Source organism: Phyllostomus hastatus, unplaced genomic scaffold, assembly GCF_019186645.2.
Source record: "Phyllostomus hastatus isolate PE091 unplaced genomic scaffold, TTU_PhHast_1.1 phas_scaffold_1066, whole genome shotgun sequence".
In the NCBI taxonomy this organism is placed as follows: Eukaryota; Metazoa; Chordata; class Mammalia; order Chiroptera; family Phyllostomidae; genus Phyllostomus; species Phyllostomus hastatus.
In genome coordinates this window covers 13,926,170-13,952,319 of record NW_025334004.1, presented here as the reverse complement: position 1 = coordinate 13,952,319, position 26,150 = coordinate 13,926,170, and the positions used below count along the sequence as shown (strand labels likewise).

General features: G+C 54.0%; 2 protein-coding genes across 5 annotated transcripts; one reads left to right on the top strand and one right to left on the bottom strand.

Annotated features, from left to right (window-relative positions):
- Positions 1–197: 197 nt before the first annotated feature.
- Positions 198–17,494, bottom strand: DPCD (deleted in primary ciliary dyskinesia homolog (mouse)). Of its 2 annotated transcripts, XM_045854387.1 has the most exons (6): positions 17,390–17,494; positions 13,974–14,054; positions 8,275–8,399; positions 7,800–7,933; positions 906–1,008; positions 198–493 (listed from the first exon to the last, which is right to left on the bottom strand). In XM_045854387.1, exons 1-6 carry the CDS (start codon positions 17,451–17,453, stop codon positions 389–391), a joined length of 612 nt encoding a protein of 203 aa, XP_045710343.1. In that variant the 5' UTR covers positions 17,454–17,494; the 3' UTR covers positions 198–388. The 2 variants fall into 2 exon arrangements, with proteins under 2 accessions (XP_045710343.1, XP_045710344.1); XM_045854388.1 differs by lacking the exons at positions 8,275–8,399; positions 13,974–14,054; positions 17,390–17,494 and adding an exon at positions 4,478–4,523 and having other exon boundaries at positions 906–1,037; positions 7,796–7,863.
- A 185-nt stretch (positions 17,495–17,679) lies between these two features.
- POLL (DNA polymerase lambda) lies at positions 17,680–25,824 on the top strand. 3 transcript variants are annotated; one of them, XM_045854622.1, is made up of 9 exons: positions 17,680–17,938; positions 18,401–18,565; positions 19,311–19,605; positions 19,797–19,959; positions 20,330–20,647; positions 21,406–21,579; positions 22,080–22,208; positions 24,323–24,491; positions 24,919–25,824. In XM_045854622.1, the coding sequence occupies exons 2-9, from the start codon at positions 18,451–18,453 to the stop codon at positions 25,281–25,283; spliced, it is 1,728 nt and encodes a 575-aa protein (XP_045710578.1). In that variant the 5' UTR covers positions 17,680–17,938; positions 18,401–18,450; the 3' UTR covers positions 25,284–25,824. The 3 variants fall into 3 exon arrangements, with proteins under 3 accessions (XP_045710578.1, XP_045710576.1, XP_045710577.1); XM_045854620.1 differs by having other exon boundaries at positions 17,806–17,938; positions 18,425–18,565; XM_045854621.1 differs by having other exon boundaries at positions 17,811–17,934; positions 18,425–18,565.
- The last annotated feature ends 326 nt before the right edge of the window (positions 25,825–26,150 follow it).

Below are 26,150 nucleotides of genomic sequence, written 5' to 3'. Positions count from 1 at the left end.
TGAGTTCATGCAAACAGGTTGGGGAAGATGCTAGCCCTCCCCAGCTGGGATCACGGTTCCCCCACCCACTTTCCATCTAAGGCCCACACCTCCCTTTATAGGGAAGGCTTTATGTGGACGGTCCCTAGGATAGAGAAGGGAATGTCACCACCAGCACCCTCCCTGGGGATAGAAGCACAGAGAAGTGGACCACAGGACAGTGACTCAGAATGACTTTACTCAGGAGATAAGGCATGGCTGGGGCCAGGAGTGCCCCGTGGTCCAGTTTTTGCAGAGCCTGGATGAGAAGAGGCCGCCCCTTGTGTAGGAAAGGCCCAGGCTGCAAAGTCTTGCCTGCTGATGGAAACAGCGCCCCCCTTCATGCCAGAGGTGCAGGCTCAGGGGTCCACTACTGGGTCTTGCAGTCCCCGTCACTGCTGTGGGCCACCTTTACCTTCTTCAGCATCTCCTGCAGCTCTGATTCGGCCACCAGGACCTCCTTCGGCTTCTGGTACTGTAGATGGAGCCAGGATGAGGACATAGTTCAGTCACTTCTCCCCATTCTCTCTCCCCCGCACCTCTCACACACACATGTGTGTGCATGTGTGCACACTCAGGGCCCCTTCTGATCCCTTTATTCAAAAATGAGGAAATTGAGGCCTACAGGGTTAAATGATTTTCTCAAGTTACAAGGCTGGGTAGGAATAGGCCTTGAACCAGAACCCCAGTCCTATGATTTCCACCCCTCACCCTCTATTCTCTTCTAGCTCTGAGCCCCACCCTGCTCTCCCCAGCTGAAGCAGAGATGCCTGCTCTGTAGCAAGTACACCGCAGGGGTTGGGGCTAGAACTGGGGACTCATGGCCTGACAAGTGTGCAGGGAAAGGGGGAGCCTCTCCCTGATGCAGCGGCCTGGGTGACTCTTACAGAGATGATCAGGGTGCAGTTGGCATAAGCAAAGCTCAGCAAAGAATCATCCAGCGGCAGCTGGTGTCTGTCCAGGTCAGGAACGGAGAACTTCTTGTAGTACCTGTGGGGACATGAACGGGCCACTGGGACCTCCAGTGAGGCTGCCCCAACCGCTGGACGTCAAGCCTTGTGCTGCCAAGCTTGCACACGGTGCTGCACACCTGCCGGCAGCCAGAGAGGAAGAATGAAGCCAGTTCGAACCCAGCATTTCGGAGCTTAGGGGCCTTGCCAAGAATGAAAGGCCTCTGGCCAGTCTGGAGGTGAAAGAGCAGAACTGCCTGTGATTCCTTGACTGACCAGGCGTCGGAGGGACTCGCACTGCAGGCTGAGCGTGACCAAAGACATGGAGAGGAGACGTGGGATGTGCAGAGTGCTCGGGCAAGCCAGACCTCTGTGCCCCGGGAAAACGGGACGTGTGCACAAGCAAGGGACTGAAGAAGGGCTGTCCCCCAGAGGTGGGGGCCGACAGTTGCCATGTACATGGATTTCCACGGAAGGCCTCAGCTACCTTTTCCTCTGCTGGGGTCTCTCAAGGCCTGATTAGCTTGTGGGCCAGAGAGGGAAGCACATCCACAGGAGAAAGCTGCCGGAGGGGACAACCGTGTGACTCGTTGAGGAGGCCGGACCCTGGGGCGCTGGACCACTGTGTCGGCCCTGAGACCGCACTCCTCCCTTTTCACACCCCACACACACCACGGCCATCTGCAGGTGCCAGTCCAGAGATCAGCGATCACTTTTAGCAAACAAACAAACGAAACAAAAAAACCCAGGCAGCAACACCCAGTCCACAATGTGTGAACTGGACTTGCTTTTGGGGGAAACCGGACCTCCTTTACCAAGGAGGAAGCCTGGGCTCCGAGAGGTGAGCCGCTTGCCCGGTCTCACAGGGGACTGTCAGCGGAGTCAGGGCTGAAATCCCCAGCTCCCGGGCTGCTGCTCGTCACGCCAGAGCACAAAGAATGGCCTGCTCGTCTGCAGCAGTCGGCCCGTCTGGCACGTTCCCTAGTGGAGATGCAGCGAGGCCCTGTCAATGGCTGCCAGACCTGTCGCCCGGGCATGGCATCCCCGCTGCTGCCGAGGATGTGTGGGCTGGGAAGGGAAACGCCGCAGGCAGGTACAAACAAACTCAAGTGAGGGGCCTGGAGAGGATGGGGCTTTTAGTACTTCAGAGGAGCCTGGTCCTTGTGGTGACAGCTACCTCGAGTCCACTTCAAAAGCCCTGATGCCCTGGGGACTCAGAGAGCTGACATCAATGCGGTCCTCTGGCCCTGCTCTCCCTGCCCAAATCCCTCAGTGCAGCGGAGGCTCTCCTCCCAGGTTCCCCACTCCCCGCCAAGGTGCGGGACCGTGGCAGGAAAAGAATGTTTACTTAAAGGCTGACAGTTCAAAAGGAGTGGGGGCTGGGAGGCCCTAATGGCACCACGGGTTTGCTTTATTTTCCAAAGCTCTGCCCCAGGGAAAGGCGATCCATCTGCCTGCACACTGGGGTGGAATGCTGGCCTCATCCTCTTCCTCACCAGCCCAGGCTGAGGCCTTTTCCTGGGGCCCTTGGTCTGACCAGCAAAGGTGGCAGACACTGATAATGGGGGGTGTCAAAGGTTAAACAGAAAAGATTAGATGAACACAAAGGCTTGTTAGGAAGTGTTAACATCTTCCTTGCAAATACAGCAAGGAGCTGAACTGGGAGAGACGCAGCCCAGGCACATGCGGCCCAGGCACACCCCAGGGGCCTGCGTAGAAGCCTTGCCCTGCAGAGCACGGGGCATCCTTTCTACCGGCCTGGCTTGTGTGCCAGGCAGGACAGGGACACTCCTGTGCACCCTCCGAGGGGCGCTCTCACTCTCGAGCCACATGCCCCAGGCTGGGGCAGTGGGACTAGAAGAGTAATTCCGGAGCTTGGCCTCAACGGCAATGGTGGCAACAACCTCAAAGAGAACTTGAGGTGCATGGCTGCCCCCTTCTCGCTCCTACACCCACCTCCATTCACGAGGCCGGGGGAATGGAAGCAGTGCGTCTGGAGACTCAGCTTTGTTTTGAGTTTATTCTAATAGGTTTAGTTTATTGGTCAAGGTTAAACAATTTTCCTCAGAAGCTCCTAACAGGCAGTGTTCAAGAGAGTATGGGGCATCCCTTCCCAGGGGGCAGCCCTGGGGTTTGCCTTGAGAGGAACTGCACTTGACTGTCTCGCCAGCACCTGGACTAGAGACAGGCGCGCTGTGCTTCTGGAGAAGCCAGAATACCCAGCCTCAGGCAGCAAGCATTTCTTAGGCATCAACTGTGTCCTAGGCCTTGAGCTGTGAGCCTCGGGATTTAAGGATGAAGAAGCAAGGCCATATCCCTGCCACAGGAGACCGTGCTGCGTTTCTGCTAAAACTTAAACTTGGAGCAGGGGGTCCCTGGGCTCTCTGAAGATGCCCCAACACACCCCCAGTTCCACCCCCTTTCACTGTTCCCAGTCTCAGCCACACAGTGAGAGGTGGCATTTATTAACACTCGGTGCCAGACATTGTTCTATGCACATTGAATCCTCAAAACAACCCTCTCAGGTTGGTTACTTCTATTATCCCCTTTTACAGAAGAGGAAACTGAGGCACAGAAAAGTTAGGCATCTTGCCCAAGTCACAACAGTGGTACACAGAGATGCTCTAACAACAAATGACAATTCCCCAGTCTCCCGACCCTCCCGTCATTCCACAGTCCCACTGCTAAGTAACAGACACTGGTCTAAACTCCCTGCGTCTGTCCAAGGACAGGGCAGATACAGGAGCAGGGCTCCCCGGGACCCAGCCACCCTGCGGGTCCCCGAGGTGCTCTAACACACGGTGGTCTTTCTTTCTGAACCTTAAAAGTGTTCAAAAGACGCATGAGGAAGCAAAGGCTCTCAGAAGGACTCCTGGCCCTGCCCTGTGACCTTGGGCAGACCATTTCACCTGTGGGCCTCAGTTTCCTCCTCAAATAAAGGAAATATCCTAGATAAACTCCTAGTTTGCTCGTCCAGTGGGCCGAAATAGGCCAACCTTCTTCAGTGCGTGCCGAAAGGACAGTTCCTTTATTTTGGCTACTTCAGGAATGACCTGCCAGCCTGGCCGGGGATGGTAGGAGCATTATCCCATACACCAAAGGGCTGTGGGTCCCATCTCCGGTCAGGGCACATACCTGGGCTGCAGGTTCAATCCCCAGTTGGAATGTGTGTGGGAGGCAACTGATCAATGTTTCTCTGTCTCTGTCTCTCCCTTTCTCTCTCTCTAAAAATCGATAAACATATCCTCAAGCGAGGACCATTAAAATCAGAAGAAGAAATGACCCACCACACCCCATCACCCTCTTCCCCCTGTACTGCCCAAACCCCCGCCCTTTCCCAGCCCATTTTCCCTTCGGTGGGTGCAGTGCGCTGGGGACAGGCACAGAGGCCAGGTCTTCAGGGAGAGACGCCGGAGGAGGACAGGCTGAACGTGGAGCAGGGTCGCTGGGGACAGTCACACGGGCCACGCTGCACACACCTCCCCAGGGCGTCCGGTACAACTGCACACGGGGGCGGGCCAGAGTAGCCCAGAGACGCCTCCAGCCAGTCCAGCCCTGAGCAAATCAGTGCGCAAATCTCCCTTCCTTCTTAAACGCCAAGGCTCTGGGCACACTGCCCGCCCCGGCCTACAGTAGCCCTCCTGGGAAGTCACAGGCACACTCATATATTAAAGGCTCTCAGAAGCCCTACCAATGAAAAACTTGTTTAATCCAGGGTTTCTTAAACTTATTTCAGCATAGAATCCTTTTTTCTAGCAACATCTATTAACACCTCCTGTAGTGTTAGTATCACCGATGTCAAATCAGCCAAGCTCCCTTCACATGACAATTTCCAAAGAGTTGCTGAGGACCTGCTTATGGCCGGCCATTGTGCTAGGCTTTGGTACCTGTGCGATGCCATCAAATTCCCCAGTCTGTGAGGAAGGTATGAGTGTTCTCCTGTGACGGATGGGGAAACCCTGCATAGAACACTACAACTAATGCGTGGCAAGGGCCGTATTTAAGCCGACATCTTCACACTCCAGCACTCGGCTCATTCCACTTACAGCTGCCAGCTTCTAGGCTGAGGCCAAGCACCTTCTTTTTGCGTAAACCCTCTGAACGGGGACAGGTGGTGCCACACGGGGATCCCGGGAAAGCACATTCTTCCTTCCCTCACTCACACCCAAGGCCAAGGACATGACACACTGGATTCGATTCCTGCAAGAAAAGCAGCCAGCCCAGCCCTGGCCAGGCAGCTCAGTTGGTCCCAGTGTCATCCCGATACGCCAAGGTTGTGAGTTCAATCCTCCATCAGGGAACATACAAGGATCAACCAGTGAGTACAGAAATACGTGGAAGGACAAGTCACCGTTTCTCTCTCCCCCGCTCCCCACCCTTCCTCTCTCTTTCTCTCAAATCAATAAAAATTTTAAAAAGAAAAAAGCAGCCAGCCCAGTTCTCCAGTGTCAAGGCAGGCATGGACAAAGGAAATCCAGCTTTTACTAGCAACCACATTGCAGAATATTAGAACGGGGGCAGGCGTGGAGCCCCGAGGTGAATGAAGAAGGCAGAAGGGAGAGAGAGGCCGTGGCACGGTGGAAACTGCAGGTGCCCGGGCCTCAGACCGTCACCGACCTCACCTTCGGCAGGGCAGTTCACCGCCCTGACTCTACAGATGCACTCCGGCAGCCGCGAACACACCGCACGAGAACAAAAACAGGCGCCCTGCCCACCTCCAGACGGCGCGATGATCAGAAAACAGATTTTTAAAGTATTCTGAGAAACTGAACCATTGCTCAGAGGAAAGGCCATTCAATTCTGTTTAATTAGTGGCAGTAAAAGTATAGGACACATTACTACTCCAGGTAGAAGATGGAAATGCCACTAAACTCTAAGGACTAAGGGTGCAGTGACCCCTCTCGCCTCCCTCCCTGAGGAGGGACCCGAGGAAGGCTGGGCTGAGCCAGGCTGGGCCAGTGGACCAGCTGCGCGGTGCCGGCTCCAAAGTGGGCACCGACAAACTCCTCTCCCTTCCGGTCTCTGCCCCTGTCCCCTCTGGAGGCTCTACTTCCATCCCACCTGGCCTCACCCATCAGTTCAAAAATGCACCCCCAGCTCCCCGGGCTCCGACGTCGGCCTCCAGCCACGGAGCTCCTGGCCAACAGCGCCACCTATGGCTGAATGCGCGCAGGAGATGGGACCCAGAGGATCTGCCCTCAGATGAATTTTTTGGTGAGCTAGCTTGCTTCTCTTCTCTCACTCCCTGGTAATCACATTTCTGCCTGATATCTGTATTCGACAGTGACCTCTGGGGGACAAAAGGGAGGCAGCAGCCAGCTCCACAAACTGCTGGGCTGCAGATTCAAGTGCTATCAGAAGCACTTTTGTTCCCAGTTTGGACCCAAGGCCTCTTACGCCAGGGAATGCTTGCTGAAGTCGGAGTTTGTTTTCCTAAAGGCAATTTCTCAGTTGTCTGAAATTGCTAAATCCCACTTTAGGCACTGACTCCTGTTAATGATGAGAACAATAACGGGAATAAAGTGCCTTTTGTCTGAGGGCTTCAAAGTGCTTTATAAACGCAAACCCTTATTACTATGACTTTATATTTATGGACAAGGCCCACTGCTGGGGCTACTGGCTGGCTGCATGTACAGCAATAAACCTGAAATTAATTCATTCATCTCCACCCCTTCCCAGTCTCCTTAACCCTGCCAAAGTGATGGGGGTTGGTCCTAAGAAGTGGGCAGGACCCAGGGCTGCACTGAGGGGGCCTGGGAACCGTGCTGCTTCCCTGTGGGCCCTGGGGACCCGAGAGACAGGAGGCGGGGGGCTGGCACCACACCATCTGAGAAGATGGACGAAGAGTTGGGTCTTCCTTTAATGCACGGAAACCAGTACAGTTAGCTAAACTAAGCTGAGCACCTCAAGAGGCATGTTGGGTGGCTTCAAAGCTTGTGGGCCAGTAGCTCATGAAATCTTCCACTTCGATACCCCAAATCTATGTCACGGGAGTTGGCCCCACACGGCAACCCCCCGGCCCACGGCAAGACTGGTTAACACAGGGCTCTTCCCTCTCCTGTGATCGAAGCTCCAGAAACCCAAACAGGATCAATACATTTCCAAGACAGGCAGCCCAGCAGCAGCCCTGCCAGGATCCAGCGTCCACCTCAAACACCTCTGTCCCCTCAACCCCACATGTTGTCTCCCGCTAGCAGACCACAGAGAGAAGAGCAAAGGGAAGCTGAGTGTCCCTTTTGAAATAAAACGTGAGAGACTTTCAAGAAGCCCGAGCGCCTGCGCACTGTCCCTCAGTCCAGGGAGGGGTCAGGTTTGCTGCTCCTGGGCCAACACTTCAAAGTCCTGTAACCGCCACCTCAGACAGGCGTGCCTCCCAGGCCCCAGCGCCCTTCCAGGCCAGCTCTGACATTGATATCACCAGGCCAAGTTCACTATGGGCTGGGTCCAGCCAGAGGTCAAGGTCACAATGACCTTACAACAGAAGCACCTAAGATCCCTCATCTTCTTCATTCTTCATTCAGAAAATACTTATTGAGCCCTAGTAGATACCAGGTATTAGACTAGACGCTTGCTCAAATTTCCTCGCCCAGATGAAGCTGACCACATGGCCATAGCTGGTCCTGCAGGGAGGAGGCCCGTCAGTGTTCATTGCCTTCTCGGGTTCCAGAGCAGCCCTCCTCCCTTCCTCCCTCAGAGCTGGAAAAGGAGGCTTCTCTGCCCAACACCCCCCACTCCACCCGCGGTAGGGAGCCCTCTGAGCCCCAAGCCAGGGCCAACCCCACCCACATCCTGCTGACTCACAGGCAGGCTGCTGCTGGCCACGCCACTTACTTTTTGTTGGTTGTTCTGACAACGATGCAGCGCTCCTTCCGGTCCACAGAGACACTATAGACATCCTTAGGGTAGGGGAGGTTTCGAATCCGCCACTGGAAACACACTTTGGTGTCCTTGCGCAGGAAGATGGGCTGCAGAAGGCAAATCCAGGACTGTTCTTGGGGAGCGGCGGGCAGGGATGGCTCCCCTCCACAAATGTCTGCCCTCGGGCACAGTGAGGGGCCCTCAGCTCTTCTCAGCTCCCTCTGATGCTCCCATCGCTGTGCCATTCCAGGCCTAGAGCCCTCACCCTGGGATGCCCAGGCCCAAAGCCCTGTGGGCGCCCCTTCAGGCAAACACTGCCACAGCTCTGTGTGCAGGTGGGCACGCAGAAGGTGGAGGGGTGGACAAGACACGGTCCCTGCCCTCAAGCTCTGACAGCCCCCTCCCCACTCAGCCCCGCCTCCCCAAGACACCTGACAGATACACATACATTGGCATTGCTTTCCTTGATGAGTTCAGGCCCCAGGTTCCCTGCTCCGCGGGGTGCTGGCTCTCCCACCTCAATCTGCCACTGGCCCAAGGCTCCCAGGGCACTTTTTACACGCCATTTTCTTACTGGGGAGAGAAGGAAGCAGTGGGACTATGGGAAAGAAAGGGGCGCTGCTCTCTCTGCTGAATCATTGACATCACATTAGGTGAATGGAACAGGATAAAAGTGGGAGCTACAGGCCTGCTGCACTGGCTTTGTCCATCCAAGCACACCTCTGCAAGAAGCCAAGAAGAGGTAAGAACCACCACCCCCTCCCACAGCGGTGGCTGCCAGCAAGGGGGAAATGTGAGAGTTAGGAAAAGGGTAGCTACTAATACTGGGAAGATTTGGATCCCAAAATGAGTGAGTTGACATGCATTTTTTCCCCTCTGAAAATGTGCAAAGGAAAAACGAATTAAGAGGGTGAAAGCCGATAGGCAGACTTGTCTCATGACTCAGAAAGTCCACCTGTAGAAAGGCACTCATTTCAGGGGTACCTGCACATAAGCAGGCACACGCCACAGCTTAAATTCATTATTTATATACGATCTAATGTTTTCTTGTGAAGAATTATCCTTTTGTAATGCAAACAACTATCTCTATGTTACCTTGTTTTATAAGCCAGATGTTTGCATAAAGCTTTTTTTCCTTCAAGTAAGGAACATCCATTATGGAAATTATAAGCGGAAAAAACGAGCTTAATGGACATTACCTGACCAGCGCTGCTCGAAGGCCGCTCAGCCGTGCCACCAGGACCGCAGTCACGGCGCAGCCTGTCACTGCAGGGCACCCTCTGGGCCTGTGACCTCTCTGCTCCTTCCCTGTCCTGCCGCACTGGGGGGCACTCTAGCCTGGGCAGCCCTGAAGTTGCTCGAGGCCAGCGGCCTTCCCGACACCGCTGTCAGCAGCCAAACAACCCAAAGAGGGCCAGGGATTCTGCGGCAGCTACTGCCCTTAGCTGCTCCGCTTTGCCTGGGCTGGGGCGGGACGAGAGCTGCAGTCTGACTCTCCGGATCGGAGCGGTGCGTTTCTCTGAGACCTTTGGAGCAGCTGTGCCAAACCCAAACACCCTCGCCGCTCGGAGTGCGGAGTGCAGCACGCAAGCTGAACACCACAGTGTGCCGTAAAATTAGAATTTTCCCTTGAATGTGCGTTTTTACAAGGTCTACTGCATTCTGCAGTGTGGTTTTATTACGTCTTAGGGCCAAAAATTCTCCCTAGAAACACATTTCCAAGTTTATAATGAAAATTAATATGGAAGAGTAAAGCTTGGAAATATGCTTTATAGGCAACTTCTTTTTCTCTACAAATACTTCTACTCTTTTAAGTGAATGGACTGTGACCAGGAGTATATCCAAACCTGTTCACGTAACACAGCGCCTCGCTTAACTGGAACCCCCGCTCCCCGGCCTTCTGGGGGCCTGTGTCCCAGCCACAGACTCAGAAGTGACCAGCGCCTCCAAGCAGCAGCTTCTTGTGACAAGACCACACACCTCCCCCTGCACCGTGGGAAAGACCACTCCTGGATGCTCACCCGGACTGCGTGTATGAAATGCTACGTGTGCAATGCGGCAGGAAACTAATTGTTTCCCCAGGCACACTGGCAGCAGTGTGAGGGGACAGCTCACCTCAGAGGGCAGTGTCAGAACTGCTAAGCACAGGGGACCATCTAGTGTGAGGGCGAGTAAGCACCCTTAGCGTCTGAAGGGGTTGCTACAGAGTGAAATCCAGTCATCACAGACCTTCAGGGTGGCGGTTCCCTCAGGAAGCCCCAGTGCAATGCCTGTGTTTTTAAACGAGAAATAGCATTTCTTCCCTTGCCACCACTCTGCAGGGGACAGAGGGAGGAATAGCAAGGCACAGGGGTAAACTAACTTGCAAAAGCCACAGTTAAACCTCAGGTCTCTTAACTCCAAGTCCAGAATTTGAATCATTAATAAAAGGCTAAATTATATTCTATAAATATTTGCTAAACATGTATGATATTTAGAAAGGTTACTATGCTTTTAAGTAGCTCTACTCCTCTTTTTATATTTTAGCCTTTAAGGGGAAAACTTTGATTGTTTGAGAATATAATTTACGAGGCGCACCTAACTACCTGGGGCTGGGCAGCGCGGTGGCCCTCTAACCTCGGGCCTTCTGAAGCCCTGCGTCCTGCAGCGACACCAGCACGGCTGCAGCTGCGAGAGGCAGTGCTGACCCCAGGATCTCCCATCTCTTCTTCAACTCCGGGAAATGCTGGGGCTTGCACCTAAGCCTTCCCAAGGAGCGCACTAAGGAGGAGGAAAATTAGTTATTTCTTTACTACTGACCTTAAACACTATTCAGGTTACAGGAACCTGGCACCTTTGGCTGTTTCAGCTCTTACAAAACAACAACAAAAACACACAGAAAAACTTGGGATTAAGTTTTTGTTGGAATGCAGAAGAGAGTGTCCCTACTCATTCCCTCATGAGATCCAGTAACTGGTTTTGGTGCAGTCCCTGTTGTTTTCTCCCACAGACGTGGGCACGAGTGCACACGGGCAAATCCACATTCTGTGCTTCTCGTCCTGTCTTTGTTCCTGAACTCAAGGACAGCTCCTGCGGCAACAGAAGACTGTTTCCACCTGCTGTCACTCTGATTTGATTATATGCTAAACCCAAACTGGTGTGTACGAGGCAGCTCCCTGGGACGCTGTCATATCTTCCCGGCCGAGCCAGGCCCAGACCTTGGAAAGGAGACTTTCAATGACCCTATAAGGGGTCTGATGGGGGATATAAGGAGGAAGCAGTGCCTGGGGCTTTTTCCCAAGTCAGCAGGAAGTAGGCTGCCGTCCCAGACTGCTAGCTGAAAGGAGGCCCCATCTTTCAGGTGGGCTGGTAAGTGGTGGTCCTAAAGGCCTCCTTCCCCAAAGCTCCAAGCCCTGGCCCACTTCCAATGTGGATAATTACATTCCCCCTTCCTAAATACTCCCTGCAGCTTAAACTGGATGCAGGATTCTTCTTTTCTGCCCTAAAACACTGCAACATTGCTATGTGGCTATTAAACAGCTGCCACGTCCCATCCCTAAGGAGGCTGAAGGGAATCGAGTGGGTCATTTATAAAGCTGGTGAAGTGCTTGGGGATGAAAGTGCTCCATATCCTCCAAATGCAGCCTGGGAGGGGGGTACAGGCTGGCGGTCAAATACCAAAGCAGATTAGGCCGATAATCCAAATGTAATCGCTGGGGGATGGCCTGCCCTTCAGCCTCTGCCCCCCTGGTCCTGCTGTGTTCCACTGGGGCTGGTTTGATGTTCCGATCATTGTTACGGGCCCTTCAGCTTCTTCCTCCATGAATACAGAGCGCCTTCCTTGCGGGGGGTGGGAATGAACAGCGCTGACAGGGTGGAGGAAAAAATCTGACACTCCTGCGCTTACTAACAGCGCGGAAGAACGCCGTCCCAGACAGGTGCGCTGTGGGCAATTCTTCCCCTGGAAATCACTGTCCGTTTTTCTAACAGAATACCAGTTTGGCCAATTATCAAATTTATATAATTAACTTAAAAAATGGAAATTATTCCCATTTACAGCCACAAAAACCCTGTCCATATTTTACTTCACAGAATGCACAAGTAAAAGTCAGCTCTGGCTCTGGGAATATTTATATTTAAAAGTTTATAATGAACAGTATTTTGCCAGGGCAGCTGCTGGGGGTACGGAGGGCGCTGGTTAGAAATGGGTAAGAGAAGGATCAGCGGCTCAGCGGACCGGGTGGTTGTCTCTGCCCATCTCTTCCCTGCTCTCTCCGGCCCCTACTCAGGTCATTCTGAGGACAGCAACATCCAGGGAGGAGAAAATAAAGCAGGATTAAATATTCTCAACTCCCACCAGTATGCTGTGGTGGACTAACGCTCGCTCAGGCTCTTAATTGGACAGACCTAGGTTTAAGTCCTAGCAACGTGATTCTCAAGAAGGTGCTTAACCTCTTGGAACTCCCTCTTTACGTTTTAACTGTAATACGGGGACAGCAGGACCCACCTCACTGGGCTGCAATGTGGGTGATGACATGAGACCATTCACCCCAAGCACTCAGCATGGTGCCCGACAGAAGTTATGGTATTAACATCATTCTCAGGTAAACTTTAGACAAACAATGTTCTCCCATGAACCTCCATTTCTGCTGTTAAGAAAAAGGAATTTCGCCGGTTCCCGGCGTTTGGCTAACCAAGATCAAGTGTAGAAACCGAGTTTGGAGGTCTCTATTTCCCACCTGCCGAGAGAAGTGACAGGTTAACTACAGATGAAGGAATGTGGACTTTTTTCATTTTAATTTCATGTCCAAGCACAACGAAGAGGCCTGGGTTTTACTTGATGTTTGTTTTTATAGACACAGCAGCTAAAGCTGTTTGATTTGCTCCGTGTGGAGGAGAGAGGCGATGCTGGGGGCTGGGGGAGCGGAGCCGCGCCAGGCTCTGGCCCGGCAATGGCGGTGGTGAGCCCACGTGACCTCTGCTTTCATAAGCTCGCCCCTGTTAGGCATTCCAAGGCTGTCACCCCCTGGGAGCGCTATAAATTACAATGCATTGTGAGGATATTACTACTGTATTGGTTTCCACCAAATCAGTGTCATATGCTAAACACATCAAGATTTTTAATAGCACCAGACTAAACCAATTGGGACTAGAGCCCAAGCAGCTCATAATAAGGAGGGATCAACACTTCACTCTGTGACTGAACATGCGCAGGACACGCACTTTAAGACCGGAGACGAAGAGAATGCAAACCAGTGTAATCTGTGTTGTCGGTTCGGGACATTTATGAGCTGTCAGAAAAAGGGAAAAAGAAATTCCCTCACCAATGCTACCTGTCGATCAGACCCAGGAAGAAATTAAAGTCAAGAATAATGACAAGAAAATAACCCAGTGCGTAATTCCATCATTGGTCTTAGCATTTCAGGTAGAACTTAATAAAGAGACTAACTCCCACTGCTGACAGCCTCAGGCCGCGGGTCAAAGGACCAGCCGCCTAGCCGCGGGAAGTCAGCGAGTGCTGATGTGCGCACCTGGGGACGGAGAATGGGCAAGTCGAATAATTCCCAGAAACTCGCACTGGGGCCCCTAGTCATGAGCCTATTTTCAGAGGGAAGGAGCTGCAGGAACGCAAATGATAATGTCACAAAATCACCATTTCTAGCCCCTGCTCCCTTTGATTCAGCCATTCTCCAAGATAAAGGTCAGTATTTAGTAGTGCTGCCTCTGAGACCTGCTTGTTCCTAGTGTGGTTTCAAAAATAAGGCACAAAACAAGCAAAAAACAAAAACAAAACAAAAACAAAAAACACCCACAACCCTGCAGTGAAAAGCCTGCCCCTACCACTATTCGGCCTAGAGGGATCACTTCCAGTTCCACCTTTTCTGTAAACCTCTTCCCAACGGACTCTCCACATTCCCACTCCTACCTTGGAAAACCCATGCACTCTCATTTGTTTGCGGGTGGGATGGGATTCAACGATCAAACCAACTCCCACCCACGTCTGGCGCCCACCCTGCCGTCAGATTCTGCTCAGGAACAACCTTGCCACAAGGGCTTGTCTTCCCCAGCTTCCGCATCTGGTGCCGGGCTCCCCCCTCAAGCCTCAGGCGGGAGTGTGCTTCGGTCACCCCAATGTTCTTAAGGGCCTGCTGGGAGCCCGTCACTTACCGAGGAGTTCCTTGGTCTTCTCATCATATTCTTCAGCCATTTCCTTCCCATCTGGGAACAAATAGTGCACCTTCCTTCTCCCTACGCACAAAGCAGAGAGTGCCTTAACCCCGGGCCTCCTCTCCTCCTCTCGCCGTGTGCTTTACACATCATCAGATCAAGGGGTCTGCTTGGGGAACACCAGCAGCCTTGGGCGCGCTGAGAAACCCCCCAGAGCCCCCCGCTTCTTGCCAACAACTGTCCACTGTTACTTTAAGACATGTCCTGGGACTGTCTTCCTCTCTGAAGCTTCCCTTCAGTGAATCTTGCTCTGCTGTTTCCTCTCTCAGCAACGGCTCCACACTTCTCTCCTCTGTGAACTCCTCCTCACCCTTCAAACCCCAGCTCAAATTATCACCTCCACTGGATGTCTCCCTAAACTGTCCCCCCCAGCCACCTTGGCAAAATTGACTTCCTTGCTTGTGCCTCTCTAATGCTGTATTCAGAGGAGCATTTACCACGTAGTACGATAATTTTAGAGGCACCTATCTCTTCAGGAATGGTGTATTTGTCTTTCTCTTCCCGGTTCCTAAAACAAGCTTATGTTCTCAGGATGTTAAATTGGGTTTCCCAAGGCAGTGCTCCCTCCAGCCAGGCCGTCGCTCTGCCTTCTTCCGCACACCTCTGGGCCCTGTCAGTAGCCACACAGTGTCAGTTCCCATGTGTCTTCATGGCATTTACCTTGGTTATTATTTTACATGTGTTCCCTCCCCTGCCTATGGTTTTCCTAACACCAAGCATAGTGCCTGGCACACATTAGGAGCTCAACTGAATTCTGACTGAGAATGAACATGGACTCATCTTTCACTGAAAGAAAGAACCCAACAGAACACCCTAGCCCATCTCTTCCACCGGTGCAGTGAAATCATAAGCATTTTTGTAAAAGTGGCTGTGCCACTCCCCCTATTTTTAGGTAAGTGGATATAGGTAGGCTCCTTGGTGAGGCTGGTACCAGAGGACTAATGCCCAGTTGGCGGCCCCAACATACACTTGATGAATACAAGCCCCAGTACCCTTAACCAAAGGGTTAATGGTGCCACTAACCAGACCCTGCAGTTTTACCCTACTGCCCAGCCTTTTTCCTATCCAGTTCACTCCCCCGGGACATTGTTCTCTAGAGTTGTTCCTAATGTAATATATTCCGGGGAACTCACCCCCCAAATCTGCATGTCTCTCAGCGGTCCCCTAGGTCACATGATCCTTAATCATTTGGATCGCTCCAAGAGCTGGAAGGGGTTTTTCTGTCAGGAGTGGGGTACAGGGGTTGCCTGGGAATAGCTGAGGGTGTCTGGCCTGACTCTCTTCTCCCCTGGAGTCCAGTCTTGAGTCCAGGCAGGAGGCAATGCTTACTATTGGCACTTTATATGTTTTATTGCATTTGAGTCTCATAATAATCCTATGTGCCCATTCACAAATGAGGGAAATTGAGGCTTAAAGGTTATACAATTTGCCCAAGGTCCCAAAGCTAGGACATGATGGGCCCAGTGTTAAACCCACTCGAGGCCCAAGCCCAAGCAATCTGCATAGCTGAGATACGTGTAAGGTTGACGCTGTCCCACAGGTTTCCCGGTCCTGTTTCTAGAGAATTACCTGTGCAGGCCTTAGCCTGTTTTACTTGGGTACTCATGTTTTCCTTACTAACCTAATTGAGCTTTGAATTTATTAACCATGTGTCATATATATTGCAAATATTGTTTCAATATAAGTTTGACAATAATATTGTCAAATATAAGTTGGTTTAAAGTGAGTTTTCCCAAATATTTAATTTTTATAGTCAACTGTTTTTCCCTTTGTGGTTTTTACCCAGTTGTACTTAGAATATCCTCCCTTACCCAAAAATTAAATAGCATTTATCTACAGTTTATTCTAATATATATCTGTTATATAAGTATGTACATATGTATGTGAATATAAAAATTTTTAAGTATATTAGTATGATATTTTGCTTAAAATATGTATGAGTGTACATGCATAGAAAAAATACAGTTTATGTATGAAAATGTAAATTATGGTTATCTCTGGATGGTCGGGCTATGGTTGGCTCATTTATTTATTTTTCATATTTCCACAATGAACATAAGTTACTTCAGGAAAAAATGTAAAGTGTATTGGGTTCTCATTACTAAGAGCAGTGATTCTTGGTGGGAGGTACCCTCACCCACCCACCCACACACCCACACCAGGAGGGTAAATCTACAGCAGAGGTTTGACGAGGTGCATCCATGTATTTAATAATGGTTTGTTTGTTGTCTTTTTCTATCTGCTCTAGTACACAGCTTGGCACACAGCAAAGCCTCCCTGAATTCTGTGTTTATAAGTGAGCAGATGATTTTAATTTCCAGGCTTCCCTGATTGGCCTCTGCCTGCAGTTGTGAATCTCTAGCGGTGAATGTAATTTCAACTCCTTCACAGTTAAGGAGTAGTTACATTTATACAGTCCTAAAATTATTTCGGCCCTTTGAAGGCAACCATAAGGTTGATGTGGACCCCAGTGAAAATGAGTTTGACACTCCTGTTCTAGTAGGTATCCTAAAAACTACAGGAACTAAGACCTAGTTCATTCAGGCAGCCAAGTGGGTCCAGGAAGGGACCTTTAATTTTGGGGGTGGGAGGGTCGGCTATACCCAACGATCCTAGGGTGAAAGTCACAGTCCCATATCCCTGCACCATCTCTCCCAGGCACAGCCCGGAGCCCTTGCTCTGTCTCCCCTAAAGACCCATGGGACATTTCAGAAGTTCACTTACAGACATAACAGCTGGAAAGGACCTCAAAGATAACAGGGAGACCATCCAGCTCGTTTTACAGATGAGGAAAGTGAGGTCCAAACAAGTACAGGGGCCGACTGGAGAGCCCGTGAATTAACGGCAGAGTTGTAAGTAGAACTCGAGGTCCCTCCACTTTCCATGACACCAGGCTGCCTTCAGCAATGGAACCCCAAGACTGAGGTTCCTGGGATCCCGGGTCAAGATGCACTTGTACCACTGATTGGTTGGGGCTCTAGGGCTGATCTAAAACCTTCTGGGATCAGTTTTCTCTTCTGTTAAATGGGGTAGAAAATTAACAGCCTTTTGGGACGGCGGTGAGGAGCAAATGACATAATGTGAAGGGAATTATGTATTATTTATTAGTAATAGAACTGCGAGCGGAGCGAGGTGGTGCACAGGAAACTAGGCGGTGTCCAGAGATGTGTGTCCCAGTTACGACATCTCTCCGGGCCTCAGTTTCCTCATCTGCAAAAGCAGGACCTGGCTCGGGAGGGGCCGCGACCCTTCCGGCCCTGCCATCCCAGGCTCTGAGGCCCTTTCCGGAGGCGCCCGCGCGGAGGGCCGGAACCTAGAGTAAAGATCAAGGGAACTCCCGGGGGACCTCGAGTTACCATCTTGCAGCAGGGCTGTCTTCTCGGCATCCCGCAGACTCTCCAACCACCCAGTCACCGCCATCTTCCCTCCGCCCAGTTGTGCGCCCGACCGCTACCATGGCGACCGTTCCGCCTGGGGGGTCACTTCCGGCTGACCCGGAAATTGATCTGGCCATTTTTTTTTCCCTCTTCCCCTCCCCCGCACCCCGCCCCTCTCTCACTTCATCCGCTCTCATTGGCTACTCGGGTAAGTAAGTAGTAATTTGCTCTTGCCCACCCGCCGGGTGGCCTCTTCGGCTTGAAGTTGACCCTACCCTGGACAGAATCCTCGGGCAGGGTCCGGACTCGCCGTCACTGTTCTGGCTCCCCAGCTGGGAGTCGCGAGCACGCTCCAGCTGCGAGCCGCGGCGGATGCCCCACACCTGCCGGAGTCTTTTCTGTCTCCAGCTGGGAGGTCGAGACTCCCCCAATCCCGGAAGGCTCTGCACACCTGCTGTGACCGTGCCCCGTCTTCCCGCAGCTGCGGGGCTGAGCGCTCCCATGCCGAGAGGCCTGCAACTAGGGCAGGTACAGGGTATTCCGCCTGTCTCTTTAACTTCCCACAACACCAGGTTTTCCTCTGCGGGTCTGTGATGGGGTAGAGAAAGATTATGTGGAGTTTATGCAGATTCACCTAGTCTCTACGTCTCTTTGGAAACCAAGTCCTTCCTAAAGAGTTAGCTCTATTTCCTAACCTGGCCTCCCCATTTAGTAAACCCCTTTGGGGTGCGGCAGGGCAAGACACCGTACTGAATCTTTAGAGTAACCCCTCTGACCAGTGATACCGTTTGGTACCCTTCAGAAATTCCCCCAGTAAGTCTGTTCTTCCCTTCATTTTCCCCAATACTCTGTCTTTGAAAGGCTGGTGAGTGTAGAACTAGGCTGAACCACTGAAGTTCAAATGGGTTTTGGAAGGCCCTGGTCGGTAGAGATCCTACCGCCACAGGCAAAGGGGTTGGGGGGCCTCAGTTCTGGGTTTCCTCATGACAGTGGGCCTGATCACCCCTCATGCAGAAAGTCCAGGGTGCAGCCATACCTCCATGGACCCCAGGGGCATCTTGAAGGCATTTCCTAAGCGGAAGAAAATTCATGCAGATCCATCATCAAAAGCACTTGTAAAGATTCCCAAGAAAGAAGATGGTGAAGGAGCAAGAGGTGAGCAGACCCAATCTCAGAACCGCCGTGTGCTCGCACCGTTAGACTTTCTACATTGTTCACGGCCAGAACTGGATATTGGAGCTGACTCTGCCCGCCCAGAGCCTGCAGGCTGGTTTGTACCTGCCTTGTGCTAGGCTTGGTCCCAGGGTTTTGGCAGGCCACTTGCTGTGTTATCTTCTGCCCCACCCTGAGACCTCCATCAGTCAGAAAATACTCCCTGGTCCCTAAGGAAATGAATGACTGACCAACAGACTTCTTGGCTCTCCAGGAGGTTGCCTGCAATGGGGGGTTGGGGGTGCCCAGAAATCCATCTTAGGTTCCCAGAGTAGTAAGATACTTTGTAGCCAAATTGACAAATAGATGGCAGAAACATATCGGGTGGGAAGGGGGAATCTGTTAGACTGTGAGGCCTGTAAATGCAAGACATGTGTGCCTTGTGCCTGGTATACAGTAGGTATCTATTCACACTTGTTGAATGAATAAATGAACAAATTGATTTACAGGATGCCTACAGTGTGCCAGACACTGTTCTAGTTTACACGAGGGAACAGGACTTCCCAAAATCCCTGTCCCTCACATCAGGTGATGGCCCATGAGGAAGTTAGATGTGTGCTTGTGGTGGAGCCCCCAGAAGGTGGAGCCTGGGTGGGAAGAAAGTGACTGGGAGTACGGGACTCGAACGGGATCGTCTGGATCATGTCTGAATGCTATGACAGTAGGCATCTGGATATCTCCTCCACAGAGTGGCTGAGCTCCGTATGGGCCCACGTTGTGCCCACAGGCATTGGGCGAGCCCGGGCAGAGCTCTTTGAGAAGCAGATTGTCCAACACGGCGGCCAGATACTCCCTGCCCAGGCCCCAGGGGTCACTCACATTGTGGTGGATGATGGCATGGACTGTGAGCGAGCCCTCCGCCTCCTCAGACTGCCCTGGCTGCCCCCAGGTGCTCAGCTGGTAAAGTCAGCCTGGCTGAGCTTGTGCCTGCAGGAGAAAAGATTGGTGGACGCAGCAGAATTCAGGATCTTCATCCCGGACAGGTGGGCTGGTCCCAGACTTTTCTCAAATGTTTTCTGGCAGCATCTTGAACTCTTTCCTTGGGTTATTGAAAACGACTCTTATTGTCTTCATTGAACACACGAGAAGGCTGAGGTTTCCAAGTAGAGAAGGATTGGCAGCAGAGATAGTGTAAGGCCTTCAGTGTCTTATCTTCCCATCACCGTCCCCGCAGGTACCTGGCCCAACCGCAGCTCAGTAACTCAGACCAGGACTCTGCTGCTCCTCCTGGAGCCTGTGAGGCTCCGCTCAGGACAGCCTCCTCTCCTCCCCCTGCTCCCACTAGACCTGTATCTCCTCCCCAGAGAGCAGAAGAGGCTCCAAGCACCCAAGCCCAGGTAAGGAGCCTTTCTGCCCCCGTAGCTCCTTTCCGTGGGAACCAGGTCACGGAAACGTGAAGGGCCCCGTGGTTGTTCAGGAAGGCCGGGGCCCAGAGAGAGGAGGGCCGTCTGTACTGTGAAGCCATGTACATCTTCCCGACACTCTCCACTCCTGTATTGGCCCAGATCACATCTACCTCATGCCACTGGGCGTGCTCGGGCTGGGACTGAGGCAGTCAAATGGAGCACGGCCCCACACTTCAGGAGGCCCAAGGCATCAGGAGACCCAGGAGACCCAGCCTAACTCTTGGGTCTAACCAGGAGACTCAAGCCCCACCTTTGGGGAGCATTCATGGACTTACTGTCTGTTCTCCTTCCTTACCTCAAGCCCAGCTCTGACGATGGGAGCAGTGATGGGGAAGAGCCCCGGGTCAGCGCAGATGATTTGGAAGCCCTGATCAGTGGCCGATACCCCATCCCCCCTGAGGGAGACGGGAAGCCCATCCCAGCCCCTGAGGGCCTGGGTAGGTGGGTCTGCGCACAGCCTTCAAGCCAGAAGGCGACCAACCACAACGCCCACATCACAGAAAAGCTAGAAGTGCTGGCCAAAGCCTACAGCGTGCAGGGGGACAAGTGGAGGGCCCTGGGCTACGCCAAGGCCATCAATGCCCTCAAGAGCTTCCACAAGCCTGTTGCCTCCTACCAGGTACCCAGGGGCCAGGGCAGGGTGCGAAGAGGGGCTGGGTGTGATCTCTTTACTGGCTGGAGGTGGGTGGAGGCGCCGGTCACAAGTGGGGATCAAGCAGAGTGGTTAAGAATTTATGATTCTGGGACTTGCACAAAAGGAAAAAATGGGGAGGTTGGTGAAACAGATTGGCAACATCTTGATAATTACAGAAGCTGGTTAATGGTTGCTTGGGGGATTGTTACACTGTTCTATGTACTTTGGAATTTTTCCCATAACAAAGTTTTTAAAATGTTTAGACTCTGGAGGCCAACGGACCGGGGTTGTCTGGTTCCATCAGTCACTAATTGTATGACTTTAGGCAAATTACTCAAACGCTCTGAGTGTCGGTTTCCTCACCGGTGAAAAGAGACTAAGAATAGCACAGACTCAGTGTTCCGTGAGGACTGCACTGGGTGCTCTGTGCGTGCATGAGCTGCCACGCAGGACGGCCTCACTCAGTGTTAGTTCTCGCTGCTGTGACGACGATGGCGCCTGGTGTCCCTCCGTCCTGTGCCCATGGTCATCCCCCCAGACACCAAACGACAAGCCGCCCAGCCCACTCCGTGCAAACACCCCATCAGCAGCTGTGCCCAAGCGCTACACGGCCGCCAGCCACCAAGCAGCCAGGCTGGCTTTTCCTCAGACATCTGCGGAAGGAGTCCGCTCCCTGCCCCTCTGGCTCTACCCCTCCCGTCTTCTCACTGTTCTTTCCTGCCTCTTCCAACCCCCTCCTCTAGGAGGCCTGCAGTATCCCCGGCATCGGGAAGCGGATGGCAGAGAAGATCACAGAGATCCTAGAGAGTGGACACCTGCGGAAGTTGGACCACATCAGCGATAGCGTGCCTGTCTTGGAACTCTTCTCGAACATCTGGGGAGCCGGAACCAAGACTGCCCACATGTGGTACCATCAGGTCGCACCTCATCCCCGCCCCTGCTCAGTTTTGCTGTGTCCCAGAACTCCTGACCTACAGTTCTCGTACCCTGTGCTTTGATGGGAATGAACCCGGACTAGAGGGAGACCATTTTCCAAAGGGCCCGTCGGTGGATGCCTGCCCTGGCTCCAGAACTGCCCCGCAGCCGGGGTACTTGAGGTGTTCCTCTGTGGCAGGGGCAGGAAGCATGTTTCTCTGTCTCCCAGACCAGCAAGGACCTTTCTGAGAACACCATGCCTCAGGGCCGAGTGCCCAGGGCCCAGATGGAATCACAAGCCGGGGCTGAACTGGGACTTGTCTTCCAGGACCCCTGCCTTTTCCAAGCTCCACTGATTACAGACGCAACTGCTCCTGGGGGTGGTCCTGTCTCAGGTCTTCCTTGGAGTCTGGGGGTGATGGAAGCCTGGTGTGCACGCCCATTCACTGCCTCTTCCCTGGTCCTGGGTCCTCACGGTGCCCCCACTGGTTTCTTCCTCCAGGGTTTCCGGACCCTAGAAGACATCCGCAGCAAGGCCTCACTGACCGCCCAGCAGGCCATCGGTCTGAAGCATTACGATGACTTTCTGGAGCGCATTCCCAGGGAGGAGGCCACCGAGATTGAGCAGACAGTAAGCAGGTGTCTCCGAGCAGGAGGGGAGCCAGGCCCTGCCGTGAGGTTCGGGCCCGGCCAGGAGCCGAGAGCTCCTGCCCTCAGCTGGGGAGCTGAGCGGGCAGAGGCAGCCGTGGGCCACCAGAGGCCGGGACCAGGGAGCAAGGAGCAGGTCGAGACAAGCTGTGAGCCCAGAGAAGGGGCGGGCGGCTGTGGTAGGGGAGGCCTGCAGAACCAGCTCCTTGGATTAGGGCTTTCAGTGGTCAGCCAGAGTAAGCGTCGGCTTATATGCTAGAATGGTGTTGGGACTGGTTCCTGTTAGGGTTAGATTTGAGGTGGATTCTAGTCAGAAGTACTTAAGGATGATGTGTTTGCACTGGGCTAAGTTAGGGTGGGTCAGGGCAGAGGTTCTTAACATTTTTTGGTTCACAAACTTCGAGAGAACCTGGTAGGAACCATGGACTCTTTCTCTCCGGAAGTGGTGCAAATGTGCAGTTTTCTATCTCCTTCCAGATGTGTGGACTTTCTGAAGCCCACCTTGGGGCTAGAACTGGTGAAGAAGCCCAGTGCCAGTAGGACTGGGTTTAGTTCAGGATGTTTAGTTTAGAAGAAAACTAAAGCAAGAGGTGAGTTAGGGTTAGACCTGAATTAGGAGTAGGGTTTTCTTAGTGTTGGATGCTTTTAGTTAAGATTTGTGGTTGTCATAGAAATAAGGTTTGGCCAGGATTAGGTTTTCATTCAGTGTTGGGGAGGGATCAAGTTCACATAAAACCTAGGTTACAGAGACTAGGGTGCATGTGGGGTTAGAGGTGTCCTGTGTTCAGCTGGCGTTGGCGTTGGGGTGTGGGGGGGGGCTGGTTGCTGTGGGCGGGGCTTGCTCCCTGTGGTCAAGGACTCTGACGGGTCGGACTAGGGACAGCTCAGTTGAGATCGGCTGTCAGCTCTTCTCCCGGCCACTGGCACAGGACGGACGATAGGCCCCTTTGTTCACCTGTCACCAGGCCTTGGTGTTAGTGATGACACCGTCACTCAGCCACGGTGTCCAGGCAAGGAGAATGCCCCAGTGAGCCTCTGGGCCCCCTGCCCACCTGGCCTGCTCCACGCCCCCCACCCCCCCCACCCCCCCACCATTGAAGGGTCCAGCCGTAGGGGGTTTTGATGGGATTACTCGCCCCAGGCCGCCTCCTGTCTTCCTGGGAGGCTGGAGAGGAGAGTGAGGGGATTAGCAGAACTGCCTGTCCTGAGAATCGAGGTGTCATGCTTGAGGGTACCCAGGGCCCCAGAAATCTCAGTGTCCTGGGGTGGAGGCAGGAGGCCATCTGCATATGAAAGGCCAGTGTCCGTGGGTGGGGTCGGGACTAATGAGCTTACCCCTCCCAGTGAGGGATGACCCTTCTGCTGACAGCCTCCTCCGTCACAGTTCCCTCGCCCAGCTCCATCCCTCCCTCCCAGCAAGGACAGAGACTGGCTCTGAACTGCCTCTCTCCCCTCCCCTCTCCAGCCCTCCTCTCCCCTCTCTTCCCCAACCCTCTTCTCCCTCCTTCCCCATCGCAGGTGTCCTTCTATTTCTGGCCTCCTCTTCCCCTCCATCCCCCTTTCCCCCTCCATGCAGGTGTGGTTATATTTCTGGGCTCCATTCTCCCCCAGACTTGGGCCCAGGGCACCCTGCCAGCCACCTGTTCAGGCCTCAAACCCCAAGTCACACACTCCGTCTGTTGCTCCGAATCCATGGACACCTGGGCTGCGGAGACCCAGCCCTTTGCCGTCAGTGGGGTTGCTCAGACCCGGCGCACGGGCGTGGGCGGGGCCGAGGGAAGATGCGTCTCCGCCCTGGAAGAACCCTAAAGGGAAAGATCAGCGCCTTCCCTCAGCCCTCGAGTGCACTTCTTGTCTCTCTCCCTAGGCTGCCCTGTCCTTCTGTCAGTCCCGTGACCTTAGAGAGCTGCTGCCCCCAGGGTGGATTTCTGGTCTCTGTTCCCTGCCCCTGTTTCCTCGTCATGTCACTCGTCAGGGACTGGCTTGGGGCGTAGGCTGGGGGTGGGCCCCTGCGTAAGGGAAGGCCCCTGCTGACAGAGAGGAACCCCTTGAAAGGCTAAGGGCCACAGCCCCTCGCCCCCTGCTGCTCCTTCCCAGGTCCGGGCGTCGGCCCAGGCCCTCAACCCTGGGCTGCTCTGTGTGGCTTGTGGCTCCTATCGACGGGGGAAGGCGACCTGCGGCGACGTCGACGTGCTGCTCACTCACCCCGATGGCCGGTCTCACAGGGGGATCTTCAGTCGCCTCCTTGACAGCCTCCGGCAGCGAGGTATAAGCTCCACCTCCGGGTGAGCAGGTCGGCAGGGGCAGGGCAGTGCTAGGTGGCCCCCAGGAGGGAGAGCCTTGAAGTTGCAATCTCCGGGCAGCACACAGGGGCAGGTGGTTTCATGAGAATCTCTCTTTGTGGCCAAGCCGTTCCAGGAAGAGACCAAAGGGCCCCACACCACACAGGTGCTTAGTGCCACCTGCAGGCTGAGTGTCTCACCTGATCTTTCTGTGGCACTGTGGGGGATGGGAGGGATTTTTATGCACATTCTACAGGTAAGGAGACAGGCCCAGAGAAGGCAAGGTCACCCAGCAAGGAAACGGGTGTCCTGGGACCAGCGGACCAGGAGGACCGACAGAGCACTGGGAGGGTGGGATGGCCCCCACAGGGCCTGGTCCGCACCCTCCACCGCCCTCTTGTGCTGGGCCAGGGTTCCTGACGGACGACTTGGTGAGCCAGGAGGAGCACGGCCAGCAGCAGAAGTACCTGGGCGTGTGCCGGCTCCCAGGGCCCGGGCGCCGCCACCGGCGCCTGGACATCATCGTTGTGCCCTACGGCGAGTTTGCCTGCGCGCTGCTCTACTTCACCGGCTCTGCCCACTTCAACCGCTCCATGCGGGCTCTGGCCAAGACCAAGGGCATGAGCCTGTCGGAGCACGCCCTCAGCGCAGCTGTGGTGCGGGACACCCGCGGTCTCAAGGTGGGGTCTGGCCGTGTGCTTCCCACCCCCACCGAGAAGGATGTCTTCAGGCTCCTAGGCCTCCCCTACCGCGAGCCAGCCGAGCGGGACTGGTGACCCAGGGCTGGGGCGGAGGGCACGCCCAGCCGGACCCGCTGCCCACCGGCTATCCAGTGTGTCCTTCTAGCCTCTGCTGGCTGGACCTCGCCACTTCAACCGCCAGCTCCCTGGGCCTGAGGGAGAGGGCCAGCCTGGCTCGCAGGGTCTGCCCACCCTCCCCCGACAGGAGCAGGCTGCTTTCCCCTCTGCTCCACGACTGCCCTGGCAGAGCCCGGTGCAGGCCCCCGTGCTCCGTTCCAAGCAGGAACAGGTGGCTGGTTTGAAGCCAGCTTCCTGTGCTGAAGGCCCGGGCATCCCCCCTGCTGGCGCTGAGGGGGGTCTAGCTGTTGGAGGCGGGATGGGGGCCGCAGGGGGAGAGGCAAGCAGCTGTGGCCCAGCACTACCCGTGACCCTTCGGAGCAGGAGAAGGAGCCTCTCTGAGTGCTCCCTCCGCCCACCCCACTTCCTGTGCAGCTGGAGGTGTGGGAGGGGTGCCCCAGGCTCCGTGAGGACAGCGTGTGGAGGCCCAGGGGCCCAGTAAAGTGCACTTGACATTCAACCTGACTGGTGTCTGTGAGCTGCGGCAGCCCCGCCTGCCTTCTTCCATCCGGGTGGGGCTGGAGCTGGGAGCTGCTCTTCAAACAGGCCAGGCCTGAGTCGGCTCCTGAACTAGATGGGGACTGGTGGACGTTACAGGGAGGACTCATGGAGTCCAGACATCCAGGAGGAGTTCTCGTCTAGCTGTCAGTGTCTCCCGTGGGCGCTGCCCTGGGACCGGCTGACTGGAAGCATGAATAAAAGTAGCAAAACCTGATTAGGAACAACTGAATGGTGACCTGGGTGCCACCGTCAGGGCTGAGGCAGGCAAGGAAGGCTGCCTGGAGG